This window comes from Uloborus diversus, chromosome 5 (assembly GCF_026930045.1).
Source record: "Uloborus diversus isolate 005 chromosome 5, Udiv.v.3.1, whole genome shotgun sequence".
NCBI classification, from domain to species: domain Eukaryota; kingdom Metazoa; phylum Arthropoda; class Arachnida; order Araneae; family Uloboridae; genus Uloborus; species Uloborus diversus.
In genome coordinates this window covers 36,226,805-36,241,265 of record NC_072735.1, presented here as the reverse complement: position 1 = coordinate 36,241,265, position 14,461 = coordinate 36,226,805, and the positions used below count along the sequence as shown (strand labels likewise).

The window sequence follows — 14,461 nt, the reverse complement described above, 5'->3', positions numbered from 1 at the left end:
CTTCAGGGATGGGGGGTGACAACCATATTATTGGTTTGCAGTCCTCTAATATGGTATAATAAATGTTCATGTGCTTTTTTTTCTTTTAATTTTTATCTCGAATAAATCTTTTAACGGTTTACTCCAAAACAATATATATATGCTCCAGTTTTTTACCCGAGGGAAAATATAGTAATATATTCTGTTCCCCAGCAGGATCTTGTCAAAAACGGCATCAATTGTAGGCACAATTTTTTTTTCCTAGTGGAATTAGGGAGGGGAAGATTACAATTATGTTTATATACATACGCATACAAACATGGAGAACTTGGTTCGAGACCAAATGCTCTGAGGGAATTAAGTTTTATAAATATTTTCTAAATTGCGCTGCCAAATTTTTCCTAAGGAAATATAAATGTATAAAAGTACATTGAGAAAAATATGCATAATAATAGACAAAATAGTTTCTTTGTGTCGGTAGTATCTTGTACGATTTTTGTCTGATGTTATAACATTGCCAATGAAGTGCAGCATTATCTTCTTTTGAAGTCAAATACACTAAAAAATATTAAGTGGTTCAAAGTTAACACACATGGTTTAAATTTGCTTTAAGTGACTGCATTATTTTAAAAAGTAAAGTGTGAAATTCTAATGCTTGCTTTTTTCTTTTTTCTTTTTTTTTTCCTCTTTGCAGTGCTAAGTTTACGGAACACACAAGAAGAAGAACCGCCCGATCCTCAGCTAATGCGGTTAGACAACATGTTGATCGCAGAAGGCGTTGCGGGGCCGGAGAAGGGTGGCGGTGCAGGCGCCGCCGCCAACGCCTCCGCCGCGGCGTCCAGCGGCGGATCACAGTGTGAAAATGCCATCGAACACTCCGACTACCGCGCCAAATTGGCTCAAATTCGCCAAATATACCACCAGGAGCTCGAAAAGTATGAACAGGTGAGTGCAAGATCCATCATATCTACAATTTTTTTTTTTTTTTTTGAGAATTCGATTTGCTAAATAATTTTTAGCTCTTGTGTTAAAGATCTTATACGACACAAATCTTCTTTCTTCGTAGTTTGTGGTTATTACTTAAATTGCGTAATACAGTTGAATATCTTACATAGGGGAGACTGGGAATACTTGATCCTTAGGGATACTTGATCCCATAGCCAGCAATGAACCAAAATCATTAAGTAGACATTTGAAACCTGGCAATTGTATTAAAGTTATACTTGCACATAAAAACGGGCAACATTTTGTTTTTTTCAGCCATTTTGTTTTAGCTCAAGAAATGATCGTCTGAATGTGTCAAGGGAAACTCTTTTTTAGGAAATCGTTCCGAAGTTTACATTGTCCGTTAAATACAACTTAAGAAAATTCCGAAGTGTAATGTCAAAGTACAGACAGTCTAATAATTGAGACATATTCTTAGTAAATGCCACTGATTGTTAATAATAGAACAAGTATGTTTGTAACAATCGCATATTAGGGATACTTGATCCCTCCGTTTAGAAGGATACATGATCCCAGGAATCAAGTATCCATATAACAATATAAACACAATGAAAACAATATAAATGTTGTTTACTTAGTTGACATTACCTTTAAACATTCAAAACCATGTTAACATAATAAAATTTATCATAGTATGAGTGATAGATTTAATCAATCACTGCAGAATAACATATTTTAAAGTAAAAAAAGCTTTTCCACTTTACTTAGGATCATACGAAATATTTGAAAATTGCTACCGAAATGTTCAAAAAATAGTTGTTACAATAAATTTAAAACAGATTTAGTTTGTAAAAAAATTGCGTCATCGTGATCGAGGTCAACTACTACTTTGTAAAGTCGTGGATGTTCATGCACTTCCAGTTTGCTAACAAAACCGTTTTTTTTTCTTCCTTTTTTTAATAGTTTTCAAACCGTAACATTTAATGTTCAAACGTTGTCTCTTTCTGTACATGGATAGGTATTAAAAGCAAATTAATCCCACATGAAACGTTGTATCTATCGTTATTAGACGGTAGTACTAAATCTTAAATTTTTCAAGCATTGCAAAACTAAGTGAATAATGAAATTTTACAAAATTAATATCAATTTTGCAAGAATAATACGTGGAAGAAAACAATAGATTCTGGCAAAAGTTTCTGAGCAAATCTTTGGCTATAATCAGAAAAAAATATACTTTCACATCGCCGCTCTAATGTACCTTCAAGTACTCCTAAGTCCATTTCTGAACTAAACTGAAAAATATTTATCTTTATTATTCTTCATATTACTATGATTATTATTAGATCCTTACATACCTTTACGACTTAATATGCACGTCTGATTTTATTATGTTCTGCATTAGAAATTTTTTTCCTTCTGCATAAAATGTCTAAACTCCTGAACGTTCTTCAAGTTAACTTTGTAAACAACTAACAATTAGTGCAAAGATGTTCCCTTTCATTCTCTCGCCAAGCAGCGTCCCATGATGTGCTTTATAAACGATTCCGCCGAATAATTTCATTAGTTTTCTCACTAGAAACTTAAGGCAATTAGAAAGATTTCCCGCCATCCATCTCAAGCTAACTCCTTTTTTCTTTCTTTTTTTTTACCATCCATCCACCCCTCCCCCTCTTTCCCCTTTCTGGGGACTCACAAATATATTATCCAACCTTTCTTCCTTATAAACAGGCTGGTAGCTACTATTTCTGTTTACTAGGTGAAGGAATTAAGCTTCTCTCGGTTTGTGTACCTTCACACAAAAGCGAGCAGATCCTGGTGGGACGAGGGGGGGGGGGGTAGAGACACTGCAATAAGCCCGGGCACCTAAGTAATAAAGGTTGATGGATTGCGAACAGTAATTGCCAAGGCCTTAACTCTCCCGTAGCAAGTGGTCCAGGCAATTTGGTTAGCCCCGCTATTTAGCATACAAATTGCCCCAGTGACGACTAATTACGGAAACTTTTGCGTTGGCTTTTCAAGGTGGCTTGCCTTGCCGGGGATCAGTTAGAATGTGCATTCAAAACTCAGATTCACTTAATCGCGTCCAAATTTTCTGCCTCTGGATTTATACGTGGCTGTGTCTCGTAGACCCGATAATCTGTCAAGTGGTCAGTCGGTGTTTATTATGAACCCGTGGCCGTATATTTTATGAGGTGCCGCCTGCCATATAAACTGTTAAATATGAAGTGATTATAGTTGACAGGTGGCCTTTTGTGTGAATGATTAGACGCGTCAGAACCATCTCAAAAGGATTTCGGTTTCTAAATGTATAATTCTGTCTCGCTTTCTATGTTTTCACTGCGGTATCTTTTACTAAGTTTAGAAAGACCATACATATTGAAGAATCCCAGAAAATGTGCAACAGCTTTTATATAATTTCGTGTCACAATGTCGTTTAATAAATTATAATCGATTAAAATAAAATCAGTGAGATGTTTTGATCCATTTAGTCATTTTTTTTTCTATTTTTGACGTAGTAATTTATTGAATTTTACTCATCACTAATTCAGTTGCTACACACAATGTTATTTTTTTGTACAGAAGGTTTAACCTTTTTGTTCTTGAAAGGGGGATGGGGGAAGAAGTTATAGAAACATTAGGAAACGAAAAAATAAAACGAAGATAGATGAAACACTTGTCGAATTTCTCATAACATCCGAAAACATACTTCTTTCTTTTTTTTCCCCTTTTTTTTCATAATAAAATGATTTGATTACGACCATCGTTTCAGGGAATATTAGATGTATGCAGATAATTATTGTTGAGTAGCTATTCCATTAATAAGCATTATATTACATTCCTCGATTGCTTTTGAAATTCTTTAAATAATATCAACTTGAATCTTAATTGAAATGATTGTTAGTTTTAGACCTTAAACCATTCAAGTACTTTACAATTTTCCATGTTTTTTCTCTTTTCCATTGAACTTCTTGTTCTTTCAATGCGCTTCTTCAGTTGTTCTTTCAATGCGCCAAGATGGCCTGTAATTAGCTCTCTACATTCTAATCATATAATCGAATCAGAAGTTACAAAAATCATTGCTTTTCTATGGAACTTTTCAAGTCTACTCACAACGGTGCTAAAAAAAAATGACGGTGCTTTTAAATGTTTAGAACTAACTTGCAGTACATATAAACTTGATTTAGAATTTTCAACAATTCATATTTTTTATCTGTAGTTTTTAGTTTTATTTTCTACTCTTTTTTTTTTTAAATTTTATTATTTATTTTTAAATTTTTTTACAGAATTTTTATTTTTATGTAAATAATCATATTTATTTATTTTTTTATAATTCTATTACATATTTTTATTTATTCATTCATTCATTCATTTATTTATTTATGTTTTCCAGTTGCACTTGAAATGCAATCAAAACTTTTCCAACATTGAGTGTAATTACTTTCAAGTAACTTCACATTATGATTTCTTCACATGATGATTAAAGCCGCACTGTTCATTGTTTTTCGGCGGAATTTCGTCAACCGCACTCTGAATTCTATAGCAATTCCCTTTAAGCTGTGTCTATGTCTGTAACTAACATCCCGCAATTAAGTCCCAACCCCTATCTCGACCTCAAAAATATATATCCGTGGAAAACATCAGAGCTTTAGTCACCCCTTTCCATCGCGGCTTATGGTGCTGAAGAATTTTTCCACCGAAAAGGAGAGGGGACAAGAACGAATAAAAGAAGGAAAGAAGAGAATGGAAGGAGACTTGGGAATGCCAATCAGAACCTAGTAATTATGAAGGGGATGGTCTCCACTGCGAAGAGACTCCCAGTAATCGAATTCCAAGCGTGGTAATTAGAAAGGAGAGGGCTGCCTGGCTTTTGGCTCCTTTCTCAATTAGAAAACTCCCCGACTTTAATCTATCTCGAGCTTCTAATACATACATATATATATATTTCCAAATATATATATATATCCCGATATATCGGTGCTTCAACGTTTCATCAGATTCCACCTTTAAGCCTCCTTTTACAAGCTTTTAATTCTCGCGCGAGGAAGATCTGTTTTTAATTTCGGCTGCTCTTTTCACTGTAGTGCCGATTCCGACTTGCTGCACCTCTCTTCTTAAAAGCTTCACAGATCGGATTATTTTCGGGTATAAATCATTTTCCGTGCCTTGCTTTGACAAAGAGGCTTAAATTTTAAAAGGGTTGAGGATTTAAGGTAAAAATCCGTCAATTATTTTTTTTTTTACTACAAATTCAGGCGAGCTTATTCATATTAGTGATTCGTGCTTTTTAAGTTTGTAGTTGGGAGAATTGTGCTCAGGTTTTAAGTCGAAGTAAATGTGATTAAATTTTCGATTCCATCGCTTTCCAGCTACGATATACGAAAATTACAGAACTTGTGAGGACAAGAATTCATCCATATAATTTAATAAGTGGTAATCTTCGAACTTTTCGTTTTCTCAAGAGCTCGCTAGAAATGGATTATAATTTCTAAAACAATGTGTGAAAAGTAAAACTAGAAATGACCTTTTTGATCCCCCCCCCCCTTCCTTGGCAGAGTTTTCCGAAAGTGTTTTGCATAAAATATCGTTAGAATTTCATAACTCAACCGTTCATGCTTACAGCTAGGCAATTTCTTCAGGATGAACAAATCATTTCTCGTACATAAAGTGTGTTCGCAACCATCCATTGTAGAAGTTATTCGGTTTTTTTGATATAGCAGAAAGTTCAGCTAGTTCAAGTTCATTTTCGCATGATCGGTCCCTAAAACTTAAAATCTGAGCCCGGCGAGTATATTGTGTAAATACTTTTGACCATATGGTGCATGGTCATATGGATTCCGTGAATTTTGACCTTTTATTTTTATTGAACTAGTATAACGGAAGACTCGTCAACATCTAAGATAAATCAATACCTTTGTGCTGAACATCGAAGTAAGAAAAAAAAGTCAAAAAAGCACAAATTCTTAGATAACCGTGTCGATTGTCTTTTCATCCATAAGCTCAGTCTTTTTGCATTGAAAAAGGTGTTCAATGAAACGCCGAAACACATGTATGCAGTTATCTGCGAATTTGTGCTTTTTTGTCGTTGTTTTTTTCTTACTTCACCGTCAACATCTACCGCGTAGAACAACCTAAATGTTTCGCGTCATTTTTAAAACACGTTGTTTTAAATGTACACAATAAATGCACTGAATAGAAAATTAATATCAATATATTATAATTGTATATGAGGCTAGTCAATTTTCGATATCGTGATTTTTTGTAATAAATTCGTTTTTGCGATTTTTAGAGATCCATTTCAACGATATAAGATTTTCGTTACTGTTGCTTCTATTTTTAATGAATAAGTTTAAAATTGTGCTATTTTGTCTTATTTTATCACTGTTATATGTTTATGTTTTATTTATTTATTTTACCTCGATGGGAATGATTGTTTAAGATAAATTGTATTTGAAAATGAAACATACCCAAAGTTACTTAAAATACACCACCAGCCACCAGCTCATGTGATTCCTATTCCGGGCTGATGAGTGCTAAAAAGCACGAAACTGCAGTCCTCGGATGGAATAACTGAGCTGGTGGTGTATTTTAAGTATTTCTGCCTTAGCCCTGGCATAGGGCGGTAACTTACTACAAAATACCCAAAGTTGTTTTCAATAAAATGATATCTTGCATAAAATTTGAAATATTTTTTTCGTCCTGGGGTTTTTCGAAATAAACCGCGTGTCGACAATTCAGTCAGACACAACTGCCTACGAAATTTTTCCGATGCAAGACAATTCACAACCATTCATCATTCACATTTAATCGATTTTTTTTAAACCTCCTCCTTCTCTCAACCACATCCTTCTCTTTTTCCCACTTGAATGAAATAACCTGAGTCCTAATACTTTTACTGCGGCCTCTTAAGGAGGACAAAAAAAGATAAGTCGGTAAATAACGAGAAAATAAAGCACTGTTTCTCTGCCTCAATGTATAAACTCTTTTTGCCGAAGCTTTATTTAGATTGACGCCACCGACAGGGGGGTGGAGAGGAAAGCCCATGGATCTCTTCCCGTAACTTTGTTTCTTTTATTATTTACTCTATCGGTCGGAAAAAGATACAAATAAAAAGTATCCTGGTAAACTTCTTATAGGCGCCCTCACAATTAACCCCCTAATCTTCCGGAACGCGAAAAGAGAACCAGGAAAACGGGAATTTTGTCGCAGCTGCAACCGGGATCAGGGAGTGACAGGTTGTCGCCGTGTCCTGTCAGCTTCCGATCCCCCCTTGATCCCCAACATCTTGTGAAGAGACGATCCTTCCTTGTCACGCTTTTAAAATCCTACCGAAATGCTTCCCGCCCTTTTTCTGCGTTTTGCACCCCCTCCTCCTCTCCACTTCTCAAGTCCGTTTGTTGTGAAGAATGTTGGTCTCTCTCCGTTTCGAGTTCTGAAATTCTTCATCGACAAATGTTGTTTCCATCCAGGATATGTACGTTCACGTATAAAATTTATTATTTATGAAACAAGTTAATCGATAATTTTTAACCCGTTTAACTCTATTGTGGTCTCCACCAAAGCTAGACGAAAAAGATTTTAAAAATGCAGTTTCAGTTCTTCTGTATCAAAATTAATTTTATTTGATAATCATAAACTAAAAGACACAAAAATGATTTTTCTAGTTTTATATTTAAAAGGTATTCAAGAAAAGAAACACATTCAAGTATCCAACTTGCATTTAATATTAAACGAAACGTTCATCCAGAACCAAGCTAGCCAGATTTCCCGTATGTCAATGAAATGAAATCAGTTTAAATCTACCTGTTCAATATAGCTTAAAATTCAATGGGGAAACAAACTATATTGTATTGTATGAAAACGATATAAAGTTCATTCTCTCTCAAACTTTTTGTCATTATTCTTTAGTGAATTCTTACTACTAGTTTTGTTTACTAGGAACGTTTCAAATTTAAATACAGTTTTTACCCAATATGCAGAAGTACAAACGTAGGGGGAACAGAAACTTATCCCAATTCAATATTTTTAATCTGGGCAGGTAAAAAAAGTTATGAAAGTTAGAAAATACTTTGCATTTTTGAATTTGATTTGATAAAAAAAACGAAAAGTTTTTTTTTTTTTTATTTTTTTTATTTTTTTTTTTTTTACAGTACTGTGTAAAGGTTTTTAACCAAATAATGCTGAAAGTGTAATTTTATTTATTATTATTATTTGCTTTTAATTTTAATTTTTAACCGTCAACGAACAAAAACAATAAATGTTAAAGCTCGTAACTTTTATTTTGCAGGAATTAGAGTTTTTCTGTTTAATCGCGCTGCCGAAGTAAAAAATTAAGTAATAGTCGTGGTTTACTTGGAATGGTAGTAAAAAAATTTGCATCTCTATTATCTTGTATTTTAAAAATAAAACCGCTTCTGAAAAGTGCTTTGAATTCACTTCATGTTGATTCATTCAATCAATCTCAAACTTTTGTCGATGCTGAGTCTACTACGGATAAATGCATTTAAATTTTGAACCCTAAGTTTCTTGTATCTCTTGTAGGGTCTGGTGGGGGATGAACAATAAATGAACAATATGTATTCAGAATCTCTGCACGTTATCGTTCTTTTGGTGTCAAAAATTATTTTAATCTTGTTGGGTGCGAAGTTAAAAGGTTTGAATTTCTCCCCGAAATGTCTGGTTAGAAATGTTTAGGTTGTTCAAAAATGTTCTTAGAGTAACAAAACTTTTTAAAGTATAATAATCCTTTTTTTCTTCTTCTTTTTAAATGTGATCAGGATTTCTGCATGTTCCAAATTTTCCCATAGAGTGCTGCAAATAACGTTAATTAAGGGGTCTAAGGACCTTTAAACTTCAAAATTTTCGGTTTTCTGGAAAAAATATATGTTATGCACAGTTTAATTCTGAACAATTTGATACCTTAGTTATTACTATACGCCAAAAACTTTTCGAGTTATTGTAAAAATGCCTAAACTTTCCCCGTAGAAATTTATGTTAACAGTAGCTGTTTAAGCCTCTTTTTCTCAGGAGCCGGTTTCTTCGGTTTTCTCGTTTTGCGCGCATGATATCTTAGAAAGTTTCTTATATATGTCCGTAAAACTTTTAATGTATGTTAATCTGGTTTATATTTATGACCTGAACCTAAATTTATTTATTTTTTGAAAATTATTTATTTATTTTTTTGAAATTTGGTAACTTAATATCGAAAATTTCCAAAATTTTGGGTAAAAAATATTTATTTTTAAATATTAACTTTAATTTTTTAGTTGAAATTTAGGTTCAGATCGTTAAGATGTATCAGACAAACATGCATGAAAAGTTTTACGGAAATATATTAAAAACTTTCTGAAATATCATGCGCGCAAAACGAGAAAACCGAAGAAATCGGCACCTGAGAAAAAGAGGCTTAAACAGCTGCTGTTAACATAAATCTCTACGGGGAATGTTTACGCATTTTTACAATAACTCAAAAAGTTTTTGGCGTATGGTAATAAATTAGGTATCAAATTGTTCAAAATAAAATTATGCATAACATATGTTTTTTCCAGAAAATCGAAAATTTTGAAGATTAAAGGTCCTTAGACCCCTTAAGAGTTTACTTATTTGCGTTTTTACTTCGAATCCTCGCTTCTGTAATGTAAGGTGTATTCTCATGAACTCTGCTGCAGTTATACCGTATTTCATTATTATCCAACGCTATCTGGAGATGAAAAACGTTTTATCATCAACTTGAGTGCTTGTCTGCTGCCTCTCCTCTTTTAAAAAACAGGGGATATTATCTGAAGACTCCCCATCCAAAGAAGAAAAAAATCGTTAAATTTACCACACCTCTCTTGCGGAATTCCTTTATAGCTTTCAGAACGAGGATAAAAGTTCTTACAATATTTGATAAAACGGAAATTCACGGTTTAATTTCTCCATAAAATGTTGCATGCGCACAATTAGATTTGTGTATCAACTCAAAATGGCTTGTTTTTTTCCTCCTTTTGATATTATAAACACTTTTGGAGGTCTATACATGTTCGACTTGAAGTATTTGGAAATGTATCCCACTTTTACTGTGTATGTAACTTTTTATTTCACTAATGGCGGAGAATTATTTGGGAATTGTCCAGTCGTTAACAGATTGAAAGAAAAAGACAAAAACCACTTCCCCGTTTGTGTAGATTCATCATTGCAAAACCAATTGAAAATAATAAAAATCGGTGTACAGATGATTTCTTGTATTAAAACATATTAAGACCTATTACTGTATAATGCATAAGCAAAACGGAAGTAGAATATTTAAATGTGTAGACTGACTGAGAGATAGAGCATTACATCGGCACATTTACAAATAAATATTCAGCTTTAGAAAGAAATTCATAAATGTTTCAATATAAAAAATATGAATAGATAAATCAGCTTATAAATTAGAACTAAAAATAAAAGTGTGAGCTATGAAAACGAAGAAATAAATTTGTACGAAAGTATGCAATAAATACAACTACGTGATTGTGTAAGTAAATGTTTAAAATGGTCATCTCATGTTACATCTTAAGTATAGAGATATAATACTTGTCCCCCTTGAAAAGTCTAAATTTATCTTTTTTTCTACCAATCTTAATCACAAAAATACTTTTCTATGTCTCACTAATTCAAAGAAATCTTTACTAATAATAAAGCTGAAAGTCTCTCTGTCCGGATCTCTGTCTGTCAGGATCTCTGTGACGCGCATAGCGCCTAGACCGTTCGGCCGATTTTCATAAAATTTGGCACAAAGTTAGTTTGTAGCATGGGGTGTGCACCTCGAAGCGATTTTTCGAAAATTCGATGTGGTTCTTTTTCTATTCCAATTTTAAGAACAAAATTGTCATAAGATGGACAAGTAAACTACGAAATTATCATAACGTGGAACCGTAACATGGGCACAAGATAATTGGCGAGATACGAAATTATCATAATGTGGAAGCGTAACATGGGTACAAGCCAATTGGCGAGAAAAATCACCACACATTATTTGTAAATATACCGGCGAACCAAAAGACCTTTTAATTTTTCTATTACGGGCAAAGCCGTGCGGATACCACTAATAACCTATAAATTGAGTCAAAATACATTAACCAGCTATTGTACACAATAAAAAATGGATTTTGAGTTCAAGAAAATGAAATGCAGTAAACTGAGTAAGGGAAAATTACTAACTAAATCACACTCGCGGGTTCCTATTTGCGTTTTCTTTTTATGCGAAGTTATGCAGTATGTTTACATACGAACTACGAGGGGGAAATGCCCACTTAGACATTGTGTTCACAGACTTTTGCATATTTTAGGAGGGGGGAGAAAAGGGTTGACCACAGAATTCCGGAAAAGATTCCTAGTTTGTTGGTATCTTCCCGGTTAAAAAGGAACGGGGAAAAGGTGAAGGGTGACTACGGCGGTGGGGAGATTTTCAAGCCACCGCTCTCGGGGTAATATAGTTTCGATTTTCTTTTCGCTAAAACCCTACCACTTGCATGAAATATTCAAGCCCTTTTCTGCTTGAACTTTAAGTAGCGGCTTCGACGATAATGATATTAAGTTGGTTTCAAGATTGATGGCTCCCTCAGGAGTTGGTGTAACAGAAAGAGCGAAGGGGAGATTTCGTGGCGGGAGAAAAGGGCTTCTGCGAATCCCCGAGTACACACACACAACCAAGACAAGAGAAAAGACCATTTTTAATGAATTAGTCGTCGCTCCCGTGTCTTCTATGAAAATGTGAGTCAGAATCATGGTGGATCATGATTAGCTTCGAAGTACTGGGAACGGTGTTTATATTTGACTTCTTAAAATTGAACTGATGGGGAGGAGAAAAAAAGTCTCCTCCTGCCCCGATGCTATTGCTTACGGCGCTGTCAGTCCGGGCTAGCTGGCCATCTGTCATGACTCTGACCTTCCTTCCCCTGCCCCCTTCACACCCCTTTTTATCCCAGGCGTGGGTGTTGATTGGCCAGACGAGGATAGATGAGTTGAAGTGGGAGACATCTCTCTGCGTTTGGTGTCAGGTGGAAGACAACGTCATTTGTAAACCGTCAAAAGTGCATTGTTATAAAGCCGAGCTTCCGTGATTTTTTTTTTTTTTTTAACACGTTTTTTCTTTGCGTCGTCACTTTTCTCGTGTAAAAGGTGAACACGATTTTTACAGTTTCATAGCTTCCTTTTCACTTTAAAAAAAAAAAGGGCAGGACAGGCAAAAAAAAAAAAAGGGAGGAAGGATATAAAGATATTCTCTGGTAAATACGCCGTGAAAGAATCGACGCTTTTTCCTTTATTTATTTTTTTTTTCCCCTTTTTTTTGCTGTCTTGATTTTTTAAGAAACAAAAATAGTTTTTCTGCTTCTTTTGTATTTTGGTTTCTTACTAAATTTTTGAGAGAGTTAAATGCTAATAAAGCAAAATATTACATAACAGTACAGGTAATATTTTTTTCCTGCAGAGCAATACCTGCGATTTCTTTTCAGCACTAAACAAGAAATTGTTTTAAACCCAGAACTAATATCATAGCTTACCTTACAGCCATCAATAGCTGTCGAGGGTATCGTATTTATTTATGTGCAAAGTATCTGAGTACCACACCCCCCTGTCATACAAGTTTTCAAGAAATCCGGTGTATAGAATGCAGCAGCCAACTGCTTTCACCGATGGCAGCCCACAAAAATGGCGTTATTTGATGTAATTGTCTCGTGATGATATTTGAACTGTGGTTCTTTCTCTCTTGTTTTGTTTCTTCAGAAATTTGAGCTCTTGAAATGAGAGTCAGCAGCACTTTTAATTTTACAGTACTTGAGAAGTCCAGTTATTGCTCTGATTTCCTGTAAGAAATTCGATACATTTTCATGGTAAAATAAATTAATTCGACCCAGTAAATTTTATTTTGGAGGAGGAGGAATTTTCAGTTTCTATTTTCGTTTCTAACTATCATTTAACAATAAATCCTTGAGTTATGAAAAATATTGTTTTTTGTTTTCAAATGATAAAATAAAAATTATCTTTATTTCGTTTCTTTAATAGAATATCTCTCATCTCTATATGTAGTAGTTGGAAATATTTAGTGCTGCTTTTTCATTTAAAAACTTGTAGATCGCTGAAAAGTTTTAAAAACATTAATTTTATGTATCAACTGTAAAACAAAAAATAGACTATACACAGTTCTTACATATGTGAAAACTACCGCATTAGGATTGAAAATGTGTTAAAACCAATAATTCTGTGGGTTTGCCCCCTCCCCTCACTGCGTCACTGAGTGAATATATAATTTTGTTCTATCATTAAACAGCTGAATTGCCAGTTATTTGATGCCACACATTAGTAGTTCCATTTCACCAGTAAAATTTACCATTTACTTCTGTTTCCTTTTCCTTATCCTCCTTCCTACATATTGCTGTCGAAATTTCAACTTAGGGGACTAGAACAATGACATTTCCTTCCTTTACTATTATCTCGGAAACGACAAGAAATGACGTTTGTTTCTGATTCGACTGGAATACAAAAGGAACATCCCAAACATGCTTACAAAAAAAAAAAGAAAGAACCCGTATTACGGGACAGCTTGCCCATATTATCTGTGTAGTGACCGTGAGGCCGAGCAGTGCTTCCTCCCCGAGATAAAATGGATGGTTTTGAAATTTCGTCGTCTTTTACCCCTCTTTTCGTCAGACAGCGCATATTGTTACCAATTAAAAGTTCAGCCAGCGGAGAAATTAATAAGGGACTCATTTGGTGTGCATGAACAAAGAGTTTTGCCTCCCCTAGCTCTGCCGGACGCTGCATTTCATGGCTGTCAGACTCTAGACAAAAGATTAAGGTTAAACAAAGCCGTTTGCCCACACATTACATTAGTTGCCCAGACCCATTAGTCCCCATGCTTACTAATCTGATATCCCTCCCTGTTCTTCTATTGTGCGTGAGTGCGGTCCCGTGATATTCGCTCCGTTAGCGCCATGTGGCATTGAATCCAGGGGGTGGTGGGGGCGGACGGTTCTTGAAAGAATAGCTGCGTGAACTTTTGGTGCACCTTTATTTCCGTGTTTAGAAAAGCGTGAGGTGGCATCGTTATTGTATAAGATGCTTGCACTTCTGCATTTAACCTTTTCTTGGCAATTTTCACGGTTTGCAATTTTCCGAGGAGGGGAATGCTTGGCGTGAGGTTTATTGTGGCAATGAGTATTAAGATCACGTTGGCAAAAACTTTTTTAGTTTTGCTTCGGAGAGCTCTCTGGTCTGGCGGACGGAATGAATCTTGTATCGTTTTAATGGCGGGGAAGACGGTCATTTGTCGAGGTTTTGCTTTTCGCTTCTCTAATAAGACGAAATTGAATTCCGGAATTCATTTCTGCGGCCGTGTATTTTGGGATTAAAAGGGGTGGCTTGGGAGAGGGAGTAGTCTTGGGGTATTTGGTAGCAGTGAATATTCTTAAATAGGAAATGAGAAGGAGTGGTGGTTTTAGAGGCTGTTTTGCTACGTTCGTAGGTACTTGGTTTAGACTGCTTGGATTTGTGTATTGGATGCAGAAAATTTCAG

General features: G+C 34.8%; 1 protein-coding gene across 1 annotated transcript in view; it reads left to right on the top strand.

The window, feature by feature from the left end:
• The window catches only part of LOC129222359 (homeobox protein extradenticle-like), a 367,046-nt gene that overhangs the window by 301,577 nt on the left and 51,008 nt on the right, over positions 1-14,461 (top strand). Inside the window, exon 3 of the mRNA XM_054856854.1 lies at positions 674-924. Within this exon, the coding sequence (XP_054712829.1) occupies positions 674-924 (251 nt within the window). The remainder of the gene's footprint in view (positions 1-673; positions 925-14,461) is intronic.